The sequence below is a fragment of the Neofelis nebulosa genome, chromosome 2, assembly GCF_028018385.1.
Source record: "Neofelis nebulosa isolate mNeoNeb1 chromosome 2, mNeoNeb1.pri, whole genome shotgun sequence".
Lineage (NCBI taxonomy): Eukaryota > Metazoa > Chordata > Mammalia > Carnivora > Felidae > Neofelis > Neofelis nebulosa.
Window position 1 is genome coordinate 30757155 of NC_080783.1, and position 19932 is coordinate 30777086.

General features: G+C 37.8%; 1 protein-coding gene across 4 annotated transcripts in view; it reads right to left on the reverse strand.

Moving 5' to 3' along the window:
- Positions 1-19932, reverse strand: part of PARD3B (par-3 family cell polarity regulator beta) — a 1004898-nt gene that overhangs the window by 195855 nt on the left and 789111 nt on the right. For all 4 annotated transcript variants that reach the window (XM_058707885.1, XM_058707913.1, XM_058707904.1 and 1 more), the window contains one exon: positions 1056-1166. In XM_058707885.1, the coding sequence (XP_058563868.1) occupies positions 1056-1166 (111 nt within the window). The remainder of the gene's footprint in view (positions 1-1055; positions 1167-19932) is intronic.

The following is a 19932-nucleotide window of genomic DNA, read 5'->3' on the forward strand; positions in this document are numbered from 1 at the left end:
AAAGGACCAAATAGAGCTTCTTTCCTCGCTATTGATAAAGTTAGCTTTTATCAATGGGAATAGACTACAAGACAGAAGTCAAAGGTTAACAGTAGGTATTCAGCCTGCTCTGTGCTAGAAAGGACGATGTATAAGTATGATTTTCTTAGTACACGTTACTAGAGTATTAAAATAAGTACAAGAACGGACTCTAAAAACTACAAGGACTACTGTTACTAGTAAGCGAGTGACAAGCTGGACAAATCTGACTTCATGCATGATGAAGTCAGAATCAAGTGCTTAAAATGATATGCTAGTGTTGTCATAATCTCCGTCTTTCTCCAAGATCCATTTAGTTGTGCAGGTGAAGAATTTTCAGGAGAAACATGAATATTCAATTACATGTTTCAAAATCAGACATTTACACATCAACATGGGGTAAGTGTAGAGTTAACCTCAAAGATAAGTGAAGGGCCTCTTGTCCAAATGGAACATTAAGCTCCTCAAACAGGAGAATTCAGTCCTTGCAAACTGTCATTATTTCAGTAAACGAAACCGGCCCTTTAACAGATGGGCAACATACTTTGCAACTTGCTGATAGCCTAATAAAAGACACTGGCTTTTTAAAAATGAAGGACATGCGCTTCTCAAATTACACCACCCAAATGGATTTAGCAGAATAAAATTAAGAAGGCATACAACAGCTTGACAAAAATTAGGAACAGACTATGGAAATTTGATAGCTCTAAACATCAACATCAAAATGACCTTTTTATTAGAAAAAAAAACCCTCATTGTTTAAACCATAGGAAAAATATACATTGATATAGTCAAAACTTGGGTAGGATATCTTGGAATTGTAAGTACTGATATAATAAAAACATAAAGTTAATTTCTTCTCCAAATATACTAAAAATTCCCCAGAAAGGCAGGTTCCTTTTACATCAGGTACCTTTGCTTTTGTATTCAACTCGATGCTTCTTGAAATAAAATGTCTCCAGTTGACTGATGCAATAATCAAATTAAACACAGGCCATGGACCCAAACAAAATAAGGGGCTCAGCATTTCTGCTCACCTTTCTCGTTCTTCTTTCATTTTTTCCAGCTCCTCTTCCCTCAGGCTGCCATGCTTCCGAGTGCCCTTCTGCTCAGCCTTGCCTCCCTTATCATCTTTCTTCTTTCCAAATCTAGAAACACATGAAGCAGAAGATGTTAACACTAACCATGTTCTTTTGGTGGTAAATTTAAAATATTTATGAGATGAATTCATCAAACTGTAATTCTTTATTCTAAGTAGCACAAGATCATTTTGCATAAAATGGAAGTAAAATAAGATCCTGAAAGCGGAAAAGTAATAGTCACTAAATCCCTCTCCTTTCCTTCTCGTCCCTCCTTCCTTCCATCTTTCCACCGAGATATTGATTGTGCAGCATGCATAGAGTCATGCGGTTAAAGACTAAAAATCTCAAACTATGAATTCACTAGAAATTTTAGAACTGAAAGGTTATCATTAATATATAACTCAAAACTGACCGAACTCCTAACCAGGCCTTCAGAGCCCCAAGTGGCCTTGACATTTAAAGTTGAAACTCCTGGGAAGAGATAATGATGGTGCTTCAAGGGACTTTGCCAAACACCTAGTTTACTGCTGTCATTTTGCAAATGAGCCCTTGGGCCTTGGCCACCCAATAAATTCGGGGAAGGCCCGGGATTAGAACTTGGGCTGTCTCCTTTACTGCACTGTCTCCTTTACGCTACATTCACTCTGTGGATGTAGCCCCAGTCTTCCTAAATCAGCCCAGTGTTAGTGTGCTCTCAGTCCCCTTGATGCCTGGCATATTTGTAGCTAATTTTGGCACAGTGGCAAGTATGATACCTTATTTCTTTTCCTCCAGCTTCATTGAGACATGATTGACGCATAACATTGTGTAAGTTTAATGTGTACAACTGCTGATTTGATATATTTCTAAGCTGCAAAATGATCGCCACCACAGTACTGGCTACCACTTTCATCCCATCACACAGTTACAGTTTCCTTTTTGTTGTGAGAGTATTTAAGATCTACTCTCTTGGTAACATTAGATCGTTAGTATTAGCTGTGATCACCATGCTGTCCATTAGATCCCAAACTTGCTAATCTTATAACGGAAAGTTTCACCTTTTGACCAGTGTCTCCCAAGTTTCCCCTCTCCCCAACCTCTGGTAACTACCACCCTGTTCTGTTTCTCTGAGTTTTCTTTTTTGCAGATCCATAGTGTACGTGTGTGTGTGTGTGTGTGTGTGTGTGTGTGTGTAGGTGTGTGTGTGTGTGTATATATATATATACATATATATATATATACACACGTATATGTATATATATATATATACATATATATACGTATATATATGTGTGTGTGTATATATATATACACACACATATACATATACATATATGTGCACATGTATGCATATATACACACACATATACACTGCATCTTCTTAATCCATTCACCTGTTGCTGGACAATTCAGATGTTTCCACATCTTGGCTATTCTAAGTAATGCTGCAATGAACGTGGGAGTAGAGATATTTCTGTGGGATCCTGAAGTCAATTCCTTTGGATGCATACCCAGAAGTCGAATTGCTGGATCATAAGGTAGTTCCATTTTTTAAAAGCTTTTATTTAAATTCCAGTTAGTTAACATACAGTGTGGTATTAGTTTCAGATGCACAATATAGTGATTCAACAATTCCATACAACATCCAGTGCTCATCACAGCAAATGCACTCCTTCGTCCCCATCACCTATTTCACCCACCACCTTCATCCACCTCCCCTCTGGTGACCATCAGTTTCTTCTGGTGACCATCAGTTTCTTCTCTATAGTTAAGGTCTGTTTCTTGGTTGGCCTTTCTCTCTTTTTTTTGGTCTTTGTTTGTTTTGTTTCTTAAATTCCACATGAGTGAAATCACATGGTATTTGTTTTTCTCTGACTTATTTCACTTAGCATAATACTCTCTAGCTCCATCCATGTCATTGCAAATGGCAAGATTTCATTCTTTTTTATGGCTGTGTGTGTACATGTGTGTGTGTATGTATGTATATATATATACCACATCTTCTTTATTCATTCATTTGTCGACAGTCACTTGGGCTATTTCCATAATTTAGCTATTGTAGATAATACTACTATAAACAGCAGGGTACATGTATCCCTTTGAATTAGTATTTTTGTGTTCTTTGGGTAAACACCTACTAGTGAAATTGCTGGATTGTAGTGTAGCTCTATTTTTAACTTTCTGAGGAACATCCACACTGTTTTCTACAGTGGCTGCACCAGTTTGCATTCCCACTGATGGTGCACAAGTGTTCCTTTTCCTCCACATCCTTGCCAATACCTGTTGTTTCTTGTGTTGTTGATTTTAGCCATTCTGACTGGGGTGAGGTGACAGCTCATTGTGGTTTTGGTTTGCATTTCCCTGATGTTGAGCATCTTTTCATGTGTGTGTAGTTCCATTTTTCAATTTTTTAAGGAACCTCCATGCTGTTTTCCATATTGGCTGCACCAGTTTGCATTTGGACCAACAATGCACTAGGGTTTCCTGCAATTATGATACTTTAAAAGAGCATTGTGCTTCCTTACCACTTTTACTAAAATAAAACTGCACATTTGAAATAATAATAATAATAAAGCTATGGTTATTACTAGGACACATTCTTAAATAATAGGCATTTTCCCAAGCAGATTTTCTTTAGAAGCAATCTCCTTTGGTTTTGGTAATGACGTACTTGTGAAAAAAAGGAAAATAATTTGATATTCTGCTAATAACCAGGAAAAAAAGTCACTCAAGTATGTATATTCTTCAGTGAAGTAAAAGATTCTTGTTAAACTATGGAAATCCTATTTATTCTTTGTTTCTTATTAAATAGTTGCAAATTTTTCTTATGTGTGTGTAAATGTGTGTATATCTTTAGCTTGCTCACCCCATCTATGTATCTATGTAGCCATCCAACTATCTATGAAACCTGGGGATTCTACACATGTTCAGGCTGACTGCCCATCCCACCCTCTGTCCCCATCCCCCAACCTCCCAACACACACAGTGAGTCAGAATCTCATCACATGAAGGCCCCACTCGTAAACTTGAAACTCCTGTCTTTTTCAGAATTTCATAAAAATGGGTAAACATCTATTCTCTTAGGATTGTGCTTCAATCCAAATCATAGGTTGTTGGTCAAGTGGCAGCACTGAGTGGAAGACCTCCTTGCTAATCTCTGTATTTCTGTTGTTATCAGAGTTCAAAGCACCCTGTTTTCCCCAGAAGCCTCTTCAAGTCTTGACTCTTCTGTGAAAATGTCAATTTAGGGGTGCCTGGGTGGCTCAGTTGGTTAAGCATCCAACTTTGGCTCAGGTCATGATCTCATGGTTTGTGAGTTCGAGCCCCACATTGGGCATTGGAGCCCCACATCGGGCGTTCGAGCCCCACATCGGGCTCTCTGCTGTAAGTGCAGAGCCCGCTTTGGATCTTCTGTCCCCCTCTCTCTGCCCCTACCCTGCTGTTCTCCCTGTCCCTCTCAAAACAAATAAATAAACTTAAAACAATTTTTCAATTTACAGTTTCAATTAGCAAATTCTTGCTCATGAACCTTCTCTCTCTCCACTGCCATTTACCATCTGCCTTTGCTCCTACTGCTATTCTTTTGTTGTATTCAGTCTTGTTTTGGGATTTGGGTCGATCAACTATGAACTTTCACTCCATCAGCCCCAGTCTTTTTTTTCCTGGTCCTCCTTCTTATTCCTAACGTATTTTCTTCTTTCCCACTGAAGAAATGACCTAATATCATTTATAGACTAGGGAAGAGAAAAAGAAATACAGACAAAATAAAAGATCACTAACTTCCGAGTATAAGGGAGATTTGTTGACATATTCAAGATCTCTCTTTAACCTACAAAGCAGGCGCTATATAAATAACGTGCATTTTCATGAGTACGTTCTTTAGCTTTTCATGCCCATGAAGAAGAGTCTCAGGGACCAACATTATGACTCTAAATTCCTTTATGTGAGAATACCTTTGTACATCACTTAGAGAAATAATTTTCCCTCAAAATGTCATCAAATATAGTAAAATTGGGCCAAAAAAACCAAAATTGTGGGGAGCTAGGATAGAATAGTGCTCCAGGAAGTTGATGAGAGCAAAAATGTTGCCAAAAACTCAAGATATTAGGCATGCTTTTCTTCTATGTTCCAAATATTTGAAGGTTTGGATTTTCTGAGATGAAAGAAGTCTTGTTTTTGAAGGGCAAAACTAACCTATACCCTAGTCTACCTTGATCTTTATTACCACAACCAGTGAATTGTTTTTTCTTCCTGTTCCTAAAATATTTCACTTGTACTGAAGTTCAAAAACAGCGTACTTTGTTTTCACCATAGTGGGCTACGTCTGAGAAAGGTTAGTTGTAAGTAAATTCTGCAAAGCGTTTTCTTCTTAGCAAGAACCATCAATAACAGTCAAATCAACCAATTCCACAAATAATATAAATGTTTTGATTTAAACCTCATGATCATTTATTAAAATTCCCAAGAAGAAGAGCAGAAATAGCTGTGAAATTTATTTCATTAGACAGAGAAAACAGTCATAAATTACCTTATTTTGTAAAGTTTGGGTAGGTTCAAGAACAGAATTATAAAACAGTAATCTTCAAAAGGACTCCCACATTGTTAAGAAGAGGAAATTGAGACCCAGAGAAGTTAATTGCTTTTATTTATTAGCACACTGAATTCTTCTTTCCAATTTTGCAATCAGACAACTTAATTATCAGTGGTAGTGGTGGTGGGTGGGTTGGGAGGGGGGAGGTTGGAAGAAAAGCATCAATTTGGTGAATCGTGTAAGCCTTGTTCTCTCCATGTCAGCCTATTTGGGGGTTACTTTCAAGCCTTTCTTACATTCATGGACATACAGAAAGAGGAGTTGGGGAGGGTCAAATACATTGATTCATTTCACTATTAGTTATTTTTGTGAGAAAAGTCACAAGAGCTCTAAATGGCTAAAATTACTGCTTTGCATTCTAGGGTTTCAAATATCCCCTGCATTCCAGGCCTCCCATTATCTATTACCTAAGAAATTTGAGAGTTGGCCATTTTGGGCTAGGTGCCTTAAGGAAATTGCTTATAGGTCAACTTTGCTTTATATAAAAGATATTTTCCTAAAGAATTCAGTACAAACATATGGTTTGCATCAATAAAATCTTACTTTCTGTGTACCTGGGAAGCCTGTTTAAAGACTCTTATGATGGATCTTTTTGTAAAGTGGAAAAATCACCTTTCAACATACCCTTTATGTAAATTTAGACTTTCATGAATTATAAGTTTGCTTAAAACACCTGTCCCTGTTCATTTCTATAAAGAGGTTATTTGAAACAGCTTTATGGAAAACTGGCTTTCTTTCTGTGTTCTTTTTTTCTTTCATTCATGCATTTGTTTAAGAAATATTTATTAGATATATACTCTCTGTCAGTCATTGTCGTAAACGCTTAGTATAGGCTGATGTTGAATTGGGATACAAACCCAGACACTATCCCTATGGAATTTACATTCTAACGGAGGAGCTGGACATCAAACAAGTACAAATATGCAATTGTAAGTTGCAAAAAACAAAACAAAACAAAACAAAACAAAAGCTATGTGCTATGAAGAGTGTTAGGAGAGATAATAATAGGAGACTGGTTGGGGAAGTCTTCAGTGGGGAAATGACATTTACACGAAGGCTGTATGGGTGAGAGCTTCCAAACAAGCAAAGATTGGAGATAAGCCTTATGGGTGGAAGACACGGCACACACAAAGGGAGTGAGGTGGGGAAGGTCTGGTGCATTCTAAGTGGTGAAAGAAGGGCAGAATAGCTTAAGCAAGGGGAGCAGAGGGGGATCCTAGCACAGGATTCAGATGGCAAGCAGGGCAAGGACCACAGAGTGCAGGTGTGAGAGGCTTGGAGTTTAGTCTCAGAGTGGCATCAGGTCATGTCTTGGTAATTCAAGGGACAAAGAGAAACTGGATGAAGAGACTGGTAAATTTAAAGAGTTGGTAGAGGAGTAACCAAGTTGGTAGAGGGGTCACCAAGTCACTTTAAGCAGAAGTGATACTATGTGATGCACATTTTCAGACATCATCCTGGTTGCTGAAGTAAAAAGCATCAAGTAAAGCAGTAAAGCCAACTGGTGACTGCTACAACTGCTTCAGGACTGTGGGTAAAAGACAGTGGTGGTCTGGACTGGAGAAGGTGCTGCTGAGAAGACAAGACAATGATGTGAAAGTGGTGGGTCAAGGGAGAAGGACCAAAAATTCACCTTAAAAAAATTTATTTTGAGAAAGAGAGAGAGAGGATCTGGGGAGGGGCAGAGAGAGGGAGGGAGAGAGAGAATCCGAAGCAGCCTCCACACTGTCAGCACAGAGCCTGATGTGTGGCTTGATCTTATGAACCATGAGATCATGATCTGAGCCAAAATCAAGAGTCAGATGCTTAAGTGACTGAGCCACCCAGGCGCCCCCAAAATGTTCACTTTTAAACATGGTTATTTCAGTATGCTTTTGGGTCCTCCAAATGAATGGGCTAGGGACTAAGGCAAAGTTATGAGGAACTGTAATACTTAAAGTCTGGAGGGAGGGGTAGGGAGGCATTGTACACAGGGGACAGAAAAAGAACAGCCAGAGAGATGAAGAAATTCAGGAGAGTATGGCTCAAGAGACCCGAGGGAAGAGCGCTGTAAAGAGGCCATGGTCACCAGATGGAAATACTGTTGAGAAGTCAATTGAGAAGAATACAATTGAGAATACTGAGGTCAGGACTCCAGAGTTCACTGGATTTGGCACTCAGAAGCCATTCATCGTGTTGCTATGGTTCACTGCAGTGGTATGAGCAGAAGCCAGGTGACAGTGATCACAAGAGTGAATGGTAGGTAAGTATAAAAGTGTGTATCTTTGTGTACAACCACTTCAAGAAGTTTGGCTGGTAGGGTGATTGCTGGAGGTGGGGTGGAATGTTGAAAAAGGAGGTTTTCAATGTGGCTGATACTGGAGGACTTTTGTTTGGTGATAGGAAGAAATGTCAGAGTGTGAGAGGCTGGAGCTGGAAGAGAGAAGAGAAGAAAGCTATTTTCTTCTGCAGTGTGGTAAAAAACTCATAACGTAAAGTTTACCATTTTAATCATTATGAAATATACAGTTCGGTAGAACTAAGTACAGTCACAATGTTGTGCAACCATCAACCTCCACCCATCTCCAGAATATTTTCATCATCCCAAAGTGAAATTCTGTACCTGCTACATAGTAACTCCCCATTTCTCCTTCCCCCAGCCCCTGGAAACCACTATTCTACCTTCTATCTCTATAAATTTGACTATTCTAGGTACTTCATATAAGTGGAATCATACAATATTTGTCCTTTGGTGTGTGGGTTATTTCAATTAGCATAACGTCTTCAAGGTTCATCGATGCTATAGCATGTGTCAGAATTTCCTTCTTTTTTAAGGCTGAATAACATTCCATTGTATGGACATACCATAGTTGCTTACCTAGTCATCTGTTGATGGAGATTTGGGCTGTGCTCATCATTTGGCTATTGCGAATAATGCTATGAACACTCATATAGGAGAACAAAGCTCTTGATAAGAGAAAAGGACAGAGATATACAGAACCTCCAGAGAGACTGGCCTTATGGAGATAGGAGGAGATTCAAGAAAAGCAGCAGCCAGAAAGGAGACTAGTTCATTTATAGAGTCGATGAATGGACAGTGGAGGAGTTCCAGGTAATTAATTTATCAGTCAACATGATACAACACGTATAAGAGAAATGGTTTCTATTCATAAAATGAGACATCTTGGTATAAATTGAGAAATCAAAGGAAATAGACTATATAAGGTAGAAAAGAATCTCAGAAAGTGTTTATAGGAAAATACCAAAAGCAGACCTTTCTTATGTTGCTATTTTACCTACATACATAAAAGGCCATATGGGGAAGTAGAATTTAATAATGGCTCATCCATTCATTCAATCAATCATTTACTGAGCTGCCATGACACATCATATGGACTATTCACATGGAATGTAACCATTAACACCATCAATTGTTAGGTAAGTCCTTAATCCAATGAACTGAATATGCTCTCAGCCTCTTGTTGTTTTCTATATGATAAAGATTTCACTATAATTCTTAGTTATCTCCTAATGTCTCAACAAATATTTTCTTCCACTTCTATTTCTTTCCATGAGTTTTCTAGATAATGACTTTCAAGTCCTTCCCAGATTCCCACGCACCCTGATAAATGGTCCAAATTTACAACACGGATAGCTCTATTTCTGCCTTTGTTCATGCCTAGTCTCTCATTTAATTCACTTCTTAATTCTGCTAAGTACTATCTATCTACAATTTCCCTCCCAGATCCCACTGGACAGTTTACACAGCTATTAGTATCCACTCTTCTTCCATTTAGTGCACACACTGTATAAAGCAATCCTGAGCAATGGCTTACGAGGACTAAAAAGTTCAGTAAGGAAAGTGTTCAAACACTCTAATTTCAAATTCGTGGTGAGCTACGAATCCAAGGAGAGCTGAATATTTGAAACAGAATGTATTTCTTCTTTCTGCAATCGGGGAGTATCTTTGGGTGTCAATGACACCCATTTGGAAGAGGCTACATGATCCAGTCATTATTAATATTACACTTTGAATGTCTACGGAATGATGTCAGGTGTGGAAATGCATCAACTTCGCAGTCAGAATATGTTCTGGACTTTGATAGTGGTTCATTCTCCCTGTACCTAGCTGACTTATAAACTATGATATTGTCTTATCATTTTGTAAATTATACACTTTGAAATAGTTCGAGCAAAATATGGGGGCAGAGAAGTTCACAAACCTTTGACTGTATTTCCATAGTTTATTTTGAAATTCGCCCATAAAAGGTTTCTGTTGTCTGATGCATTCTAAGTCAGGTTCTGAATTAGCATATGCATATGCTAATGAAATTTATTTCCACGTAGTGTAATCTCATGTGTGCACTTTGGCTATTGCTTCTCTCTAAAATGTGTATCACAAAGGTCTTTACTTGTTTACCTGAGATGGCTCCCATTGTACTTTAGAGTTAATGAATCTGATACAAATTCAATGAAAATTGACCAATTAGAGTCCCCCCCCCCCTTTTTTAGATACCTAAGGCCACTGCCTATTTTTATGTTAATATTATTGATAGAATAATGAACAAATGTGTTTGTTGCTAATCTTGATAAAGAAAGAAAAATATTCTCCTTTTATTTTTAGCTTTCCACAGTATATATGGTTATCATGCTGGTGCCTGTGACTTTTCGGGACTGGGGTGGAATGCTACAAGCTCAGTATGCTTTTATAACAGAAGGGTTGTGATTTAAACTCTCTGAGCCCACTCCATGGCATGCAAGAGGAGATAGGGATTTGCTTTATAGATATGTTCACAAGGGGAAACTGAGTGAGTTGATGGTTTAGTAACCGAAGAAAAACTCCATATTAAAAATCTTTCTTATTAACTGGGTCAAGCAGTTGAGTCTCTTTAAAAAGAAGATTTCTAATTAAAATGTTAATTTCTGGTATATCGGTTAGACATGTATTTTGGGTATGTTTATATGTTTCCAAGATGAAGATGAACTATATGAAAACAACAAACATGTTTAATCCCACTGGTATCTTTACTACTTCCTTTGAGGCCAACATTCCCACCTTACCCTTAAACAGCTACTTGCCTCTGGCTTGTTGTTGCTTATGCCCAGGATGGGATTCCTAACTTGGTGGTCATGGCGACTCTTCATTCCAAAGCAGGGAAGCTTTGGAGCTCAAATGTGTTGATATTTGTTTTTAGGATTGAAAGGCAGGGAGGTCCTATAACATTCTAAGATTTCTGCCTAAGTGGATAAAACATCTGCTGGGTAGAGTCTTAAGCAGCTCTCTGAATTCAGCTGCTGGGAATCCTTGAGCGAATTTGCTTTCCCAGACTGAGGAGCTAGGAAATGCAGTAGATTTGGAAATACTAAATATATTGCAAGTAATTCTAGTGGGCCCAGAAAGCAAAACAAAGCAAAATGCACATCATCAATAATCCATCTTCTGAAAAACAAACAAACAAACAAACAAACAAACAAACAAACAAACAAAGTAAAAAGGGCATGTGGAAGACTGACTTGCAAGAATCCGTTAAGGGATTTGTAACCTACTGAACAGTTACTTTTGCTGAGGGTTTGTGTAGCCAATGAAAATTCCACTCTAACATTATTAAAGTAGCACTCTGTTAGGAGAAAGAGGAAAAAAAATATGAAAAAGGGGCCAGAGATTAAAATTAAATGAAAATAAGCGTGAATGAGTGAGCAAGAAAGATAAAGATACTAATAAGGTATGATTTTCAGATCCACACAGGGACTATAAAAAGCTTATTAACTGTCACGACCACACTGGGTTTTAAGTTATTCTATCCTGCTTTCCAGAAGAAGAAATACTCTTCAGGAGCACAGTGAACTTTGATTAATTGCTTTCATACGCTCTCACTGGCTTTAAGACATTGTAGGCAAGGGTCTTAGTGATTCAGACTAAATGCTTATGATTTCTGGGAAATATATTTAACAAGAGCATTAAAGAAATAGATCTTTTTGCATTTTTATGTTTCCTTAATAGTTAGAAAGGCTTTTCTTTTTATTAAATGTTTACTTATTTCAAAGCAGCAGAATATGTGGCTCCTTTCTTTTTATTTTTATTACTTTTAAGTAGATCTCTGAGCATCTCTGAAGGCAGCTTGAGTGCACAGACAACTGATGGCCTGTCCATAAAACTCTAATGCTGACTCAAACAGACCACATGGCTGGAACCTAGAATTCTCCTCTGTGTACTCACAGCATCCCCTTCTTCCCTTCTCTCTACCTCCTTTGTCCCAGGAGCCCAGACACTAGGAAAGGAGTATTCTGAGACCAAATCATACACCACGTATAAGCTTTTTCTCTACCAGCTGTGGGAGGTTTCTCAATGCCCATGGCCTTCCCATGCTCAACCTACCAGGGCTCACTCCATAATGACCACAGATTCATCTTGCAGAAGGAAATGTCCCCCCACAGGAAACAGTTCTGCAGTTCATTCACTGGCAAGTGGGGTCATTTCAGCAAACTTCCTGGTAAGGGAAAAACTGACTCATAATGAAAGTTAATCCAGGGAGGGCCAATTAAAAGTTCTATGGAAACTGGAGGCTTCATCTATAGTCTCTAAAAGTGTCAGCTATAACTTATATTCCAATAACACAAATTAACTTATGTGTACTGTGTATAAAGTCCATTATCAAAAGAACAGATGATGGTGACTAACTCATTATGTGTAAAGAACAAAAGGACAATGTTAAGAAATGGTTGATATATAATATATATGTATATATATCATATATGTACAGTGACTATGCAAAGGGCCATCTTCAAGGGAATCCTGGATATTACTACTCCATCTTCATAAGTTATGAGAAACAGGGCATATTTTCTCTGGAACTTGTCTGCACTAAAGAAGAATAAAATTATTGAGCTCCAGACCCAGTCTAATGGGAATAAAACTTATCTTTATAACTCCGATTAAACAAAAAAAATTATCACTTCTTTGATGCCCAAATTAGCATCTTTTCTCCAGCATACTGAATTAATTAGTTGAGTGACAAAAGAATTAGTCCATGTAGGATCAAAGCTGAAATCATATTTATCTGAAATTTAAAATTAAGAACACACAGTTCTATCCCACTGTAGCTCATGTACTGTTCTTTTATGTTCTATATATTCTAAACCTTCTGCATGTCACATAAAGTGTAACTAGGGCTTTATTCTTTTTTTTTTTTTTTTCCATTTCATGTTCTTCTTCTTCGTTTTAACATATAAAATCTTCCCTGAGGAGACAATGAGAATATCACACAATTTTTTTCCTGGGGGTGGGCAAATTTCCATTGTGCCATAAAAACCTTAAATTATGTGGCTTTTTTTTTGTCAAGCATTTATTAGGCAGATACAAAAGAAGCAAAATAATTAATGCACGATAGAGCTGGTAAGAGAGCCTTAAACAATAGAAAAGAGTTATTATATTGATTCATAATAAATGATACTAAGTTTGAAACTGTTCTTACAAGGTAGCAGCTTTCTTAACTTTGGACTTCTTTTTTTCCCTTCTTTTTCTGCAGTAGAAAAAGTGAGGTTGAATAAGCGAGAATTGTTGGGGGTTAATTTCTGGGATGTCTCAATTCACTAGAACTCATATTTGATGTTTTGTTTTGTTTTGTTTTGTTTTGTTTTGTGTGAGTAACATTTTTACCACACGAAACCAACTTGGATTAGCATATCTATCTTGAGCCAAGATGTGACGGAGATTGGACTCAGGCAGAGAGTACGGAGACGAGGAGGGCTTGTACTTCTGTTAGCGCCTGTACTTGGGGTAGGGCACTGTTTGAACCACTGCTTCCATGTGAGCTCCTCCAGGGCTAGGGCAGGTAGGGTCTTTACATGGTTTTCTCGTTTATGCATACATGCATTCATTCAACAAATGCTTACTGGACACCTACTTTGTAGACCTAGTAGATGCTAAGGATCCAAGCAAATTAGTCAAAGGTGGTCTCCACTCACATTCTTAGTGCCTGATGCATAGAAAAAAATCCAGCAAGCATTGCTGACCTGAATTAAAGGTGAAGTAGGGATTTCAGGGAGGTATCACTTATCTCTTTTCTTCATGGCCTCTGTCCTCATAGTGCCTCATAACAAACATGTCATCCTCCCACACAGCTCCCAGGCTGGAATCTAATTTCCCTATGAACACAGAAATCACCAAACTGACTTAATTTAGGTGTGGCAGCTCTAAGCTGGTCACAGCCCTGGATGTGTACTACCACAGCAAGATCAAACAGGGGACAGCTATTACATGGCAAAGGTAACACACATCTGGTGATCCCAGTGCCATGGTGGCACTGGGTCATCTTCGGGTTCTACCTCGTGATGACCAGTCTTTCGTGTTGTACAAATACCCTGTTTCAAAACACCAGGCTAAATTCTAGAATGAGATTCAAACCCAAAGCCCTCATTAAAGATGATTAATCTGCAAGATGTCATCTATAAAAAACGTCATGTCTATCTCATACCGAGACCTTTAATTTCAGCGTTTCAGACATTATGGCCTCTTTAGTCTTAGGTTTTGAATAAAGATAGGTGTGAGGTAGTTGCTTGGTCCTCCGGAGTTCTGACACCATTCATCTTTGTCATTGGTTTGTCCTCTCCTTAACAGAATTCCAAATGACAATATCTCCATCTGTGCTCTTTCATGAAAGAGTTCTTTTGGAAAAAGAGGTAATTTTAAAAAATCTGAGCCCTAACTTAGTTTGTAAGGTGAGGGATCAGATTTCAATATTTTTATGTCAGATTTAAAGTTAACTAATATGCCTTCTTATTCAATAAGTCCCTGAAGAGTAGGCCATAAAACTGAATTGATTCTCAACTATGAATAGGCTGAGAGGGAAGAAATGTATCTATTCTGAATGTCTCAAGTGAAATTCTACATCATACTTTGGCTCTTCCAGGGCCAAAAAGTCACAAGTCTGTGAAGTTTTTCAAACCTGTGCTACCTGTACGGGTCCCCAATTCATTTTTTAAACGTCTAAAAACTCCCTTTCCGTAGCTTTTCTTAAGTCTAAAATCTCGGAACCCGTACATAAGATCGGGTTGCCAAACACAAAATGAGGTGTAATTTATTGTTTCAGATAGAGTTGCTGCTTATCCGTTGAACAGCACAGAGAACATCCTACATACCCTCCAGGTCCCAGAATACTTTATTCTGAAGGAGCTCGGCCAAAGTGACAGTCACTCAAGGGCCATCAAGCAATCAACAATGTTTCCTTTGTCCAGAAGGGGCTGGGCAAAAGACAGTAATCTTTTTCATAGGACTAGATTTCCCATAGGATTGTAACCTACTTTTATAAAATGGATCTAATCTCATTCTCCAGCAACATAACATCCCTAAAGAAAATATATCCAGGATTAAACAACAACATCAACAATAACTTGATTTCTGACAAGGTTTTCTAATCACTTGCAATTCATAAAGACCCATGACTGGTAACACACAATCATAAAAGTATGCTTTCACCTGGAAATGTATATAGTAGCTTAGCACAGTGATGATTTACAATTTGACCAAAGAAACCAGAAATTGATTTATAGTCTGTCCAAAGCATCAGCCTCTTATTTGCTTGTCCACTAGACTGTGAAACTACAATTCTGCTATGTAAGTATATTTTCTTGTTCCTCCCTTCCCTATACCAATGGCTAATTTTTCCTTTCTTCAATACCACAGATGAATAATTCCTTCAGATTCCTAGTCCTATTCTACGGTTCAAAATGGCTGTAGTTGTTCTCATGGAATGATAAAAGAAACAAATGCTAGGAAATTTGTGTGTAGGTAATTAAATGCACAATCACATAAAGTGCATAATTAAATAAATCAGAGGTGTGAGCCTCTGAATGGAACATTCCAGATGGAGTTTTTTGGTGAGTAGATCTTTAAAAAAAATGTAGATGATTCAACCAAATAAATTAGCCAGAGGGTGTTTCCTTATCTCTGGGGCTACTTTTAATTATCAGATCAATTTCAAATCACACTGTATGAAAGGAATAATACTGGAAACTTTACTTTTGCCCAGCTACCTGTTTACTCAGATGACAGAGGTGTCTTGTAATCTGCCACAATGCCCTGGCAGCCTGTTTCTGAATGGCTCTGGATGGCGGGCGCAGGGTACACACGCAGCATCACTTGGATGACATTGGCTTGGCAATGATCACCTTGTGCATCTGCAACCTATATTTGGCTTTGGATTTAACGCTTCTGGTCTCCCCAGGTTTGGTATTTCTAAACTTTGCCACCTCATATTGAAGCAACTTCCGATAACTAATCCTTTTTACAAACATTATAGTCACATTTGATTCTGTAGAAACCCACAGTTTTTGTGTTTTTCATTTTGGAAGGTTATTTGGAAGCCTTGGAAACTCAAGCCAATATATTATTTCAAGTGTGACTAAGCTGTTGTCATTCATTTTACACCAACCCTAACCCTCTCTAGGACCCAACCTACTGAGGTCTGGAGACTCACTATTCCAGTCAATCCAGTGATGGCAGAATCACTTTGGATAAAAGAACAATAAATCCAACCATTACCTCAATCCTATAAAAGTAATATTTGAGTGCATTAGTAAGAAAGAGAAGAAAGAACTAGAAAAATTGTACAGTTTGGCAAAGAAAGCCTGAGCTTAACTTGTTTCATCTAAATTTAGCAAGTAAGAAACAGGTAGCTCTAAAAAGGGCCACATTAATGGACCTAAAATCAGAAGATTAATAAAAAGTAATCCCAAAGCAATTCATTAATATGTTACGTCTAAAATAATAATTTTTTGATAAGGTGGCAACATTTTCCAGGTGATTCATAAGTGCTTTGGAATATAAAATGTCATTAAGAACTGATCATATAATGGGCGCCTGGGTGGCTGAGTCAGTTAAGAGTCTGACTCTTGATTTCAGTTCAGGTCATGATCTCATGGTTTGTGAGTTCGAGCCCCACATTGGGCTCTGTACTGACAGTGAGGAGCCTGCTTGGGATTTTCTCTCTCCCTCTCTGCCCTTTCCCGACTCTCGGTCTCTCTCTCTCATTCAAAATAAATAAATAGGGGTGCCTGGGTGGCTCAGTTGGTTAAGCATCTGACTTCAGCTCAGGTCATGATCTCGCGGTCCATGGGTTCGAGCCCCGCGTCAGGCTCTGTGCTGACAGCTCAGAGCCTGGAGCCTGTTTCAGATTCTGTGTCTCCCTCTTTCTCTGACCCTCCCCTGTTCATGCTCTCTCTCTGTCTCAAAAATAAATAAATGTTAAAAAAAATTAATGAAAAACAAAATAAATAAATAAAACTTAAAAAAAGAACTGATAATACAATATTTAATATTATGGTTTATTTATTTGTTGGATTCACATTGAATTTCTATGTGAAATGTGTATATTATCTATTGATTTAATGCAATCAGCAATATATTTAAAAAATAAATTTGCTCATCCTAAAGCCAAGACTACACTGTATGTTAACTAACTTGAGAAAACATAAAAAAAAATAAATTTTCTTAGTACTTTTGAAATATTATTTATTTAATTATCTGTGAAAATTATTTGTTTGCATTTTTAGTTAAAAAGAGATTTGTATGCAAAGTAGTTCTTATGGGTTCAAAATTGTACAGTTATAGGAAGTCCCTTAAGACTGGAAAAGTCTTTGAGATCATATTATCTGGTCCCACTCAAAGTTTAGAAAGTCCAGAGACCTAAGGCCACATGGATAGTTGGGACTAAACAGGGGTTTGAACACTTCAGCTCAGTACAAAGTTCTTCCCATCCTGCTATGTTCCCCAATTGTTTGTACATATGTTATGAATTATTTACCCCAAATTCCGAATCTTCATAAAGGAACCCTACTCAATAAAAGTTTAGTGTTTTTGTGAGTACCAATTGCCCAGAAATGCAATTAGCTGTAATGACAAAGTTCAATTTAGTGACTACTTGGCCAAATATAACATGCTAACTAATGTGAGGACTTGACAACTTTCCCATTATCTTAAGCTCCCTTGTTCACTGACATTATCACCCTGTCCACAGACAGACTCCTAATATATGCCAGCTGATTTGATCAGATTGCTGAAAAACAATTACTCAATTATTTAGCTCAATTGGTTAGAACACTGTGGTAATGGGGTCAAGGGCATGGGTTGGCTCCCCTGTGTGGGCCAGTTAACTTGGACCTACTCCATAACCACAGACTCTACACCCAATGCAGATGGTCTTACAAATACGTGCCAGTGGTCAAAAGGGCGCTCGCCAAGAATGTGTGGACAGAGTAGCATAAATCCATCACTTTTTCTAGAAAAACAGCTCAATGCCAGTTTTGTTGAACATATGTGGGTTAATAGTAACATTTTCACAGGTGAAAGACAGAATATGGCTCCAGATTTTGTAATACCACAGATTTGCTAACCTAGTGTTTTGAAAGTAATTTTTAGAAAATAAGAACACATATGGTTAAACTTAAAATCAAGCAATCATTTGACATATACAGGAAAAGTTTTAAGCGTGAACTGGTGATTTCTACCAGCTTCAAAAATATGAAAAAAACTAGCAAATTTAGTCTCCCTTTGTAAAATACCTTTATTTTAAAATGTTGGCTCTTTTTTTTTTTTTTTTTTTAAAGTAATAGTCTTTGGCCCAAGCATCCAATATTTGTGAGCCAAATTCAGCCTCTGGAATCCCAGTTTGCAAACACTGGTATAACTAAGTTTCTCTCTCTCTCTTTTTTTTTTTTTTATACCTATGTATGTATATATATGTGTTTTAATGACTGCGGTGACCTTAAATTAGTATAATTCATTGAGCCATGCCTGCTTGCTCAGCTCTCAGCTCATGTTGAAACAGGGGAGTCAGGACTTAGACACCCAAAACCTGGATGGGCTGCCTTTCAATGATGCCATTAGTTGACTGAAAAAAGATTACAGTTGGCTGAAGTGGTTGGTGACCACTTTGTCAAGGATAGGATCACACCAGGCCAAACTCAGCCAAAGTATATTGTTTGGAATACCAAACAGATAAATTATCAATGTTTTCTTCAGAAAGTCTTCTATAAGAATTTATAGATTGGGCACCTGGGTGGCTTAGTCGGTTAAGCATCTGACTCTTGGTTTTAGCTTAGATCGTGATCTCAAAGTTTGTGTTATTGAGGCCTGTGTCGGGCTCTGTGCAGAGCAGAGCCTGCTTGGGATTCTCTCTCTGCCTCTCACCTGCTCACGCACCTGCGCTCTCTCTCTCAAAATAAACAAACTTACAAAAAAAGAATTTATAGATTAACAGATCTAGAACAATAAATTCTGTAGAATGACTCAGTTTTGCTGTTTAGACCTTATATCCAGAGTCCAAAAAACTAAAATAAAACTTATTTTTTAAGATTTCACACTATGAAGTGTCTTTCGAAATCAAACCTTCCTTACCTTAGGTGAAATAGAAAGGGAGGAGGATAATCCCATTTCTCACTAATGCAGGCAACATGGATTTAGGAAAGGAAGACATATGATATAAACATAAATGTACTAGAAAAAAGTACCGCATATACTTATTAGCACTTGGTGATTTACTAGCTAATTAACTCCTAGATGACAAAGCTTTATGAACTCCTGCAAACTAATTAAATGATATGTCTCACAAACAACTAAACTAATTAGATTTCTTAGATGAGTAAACTAAAAAGTCCTATCAGTAGCCTGAAATATTGAATTCATTTGGGAAGTATTTATCAAACACCTATTATATATCAGGCTCTGTGCTAGGTGCTGGAGATACAGAAAGAAAATGTTCGATACTTTCTCTTAATAAATGTATAATCTAGGGGTGCCTAGGTGGCTCAGTCGGTTGAGTGTCTGACTTGGGCTCAGGTCATGATCTCGCAGTCATGGGTTCGAGCCCCGCGTCAGGCTCTGTGCTGACAGCTCGGACCCTGGAGCCTGCTTCAGATTTGTATCTCCCTTTCTCTCTTCTCTGCTCCTCTCCTGCTTGCTCTCTGTCTCTCTCAGTCTCTCAAAAGTAAATGAATTTAAAAAAAAAATTAAAAAAAAAGAAAAAAAGAGAAATGTATAGTCTAGTGAATGCTTCTTGAGGCTGAAGGAAGATCTCTCAGACTAAGAGACAGCATCCTGAGGGTTTTCAAGATTACCATGCCAGTTAGTATCAGAGGAGTTATGTAGATGATCTCTCTGGTAACAACCTTAATTTTGTTTGTTTTGCAGCTTTGAAAAATCTGACTTAAACGAGGGTCCTCTCCTTCAGGAAATGTGCCTACATTAGCATATAAGATTTGTAGAAGTTAACAGATTGTCAAAAGACT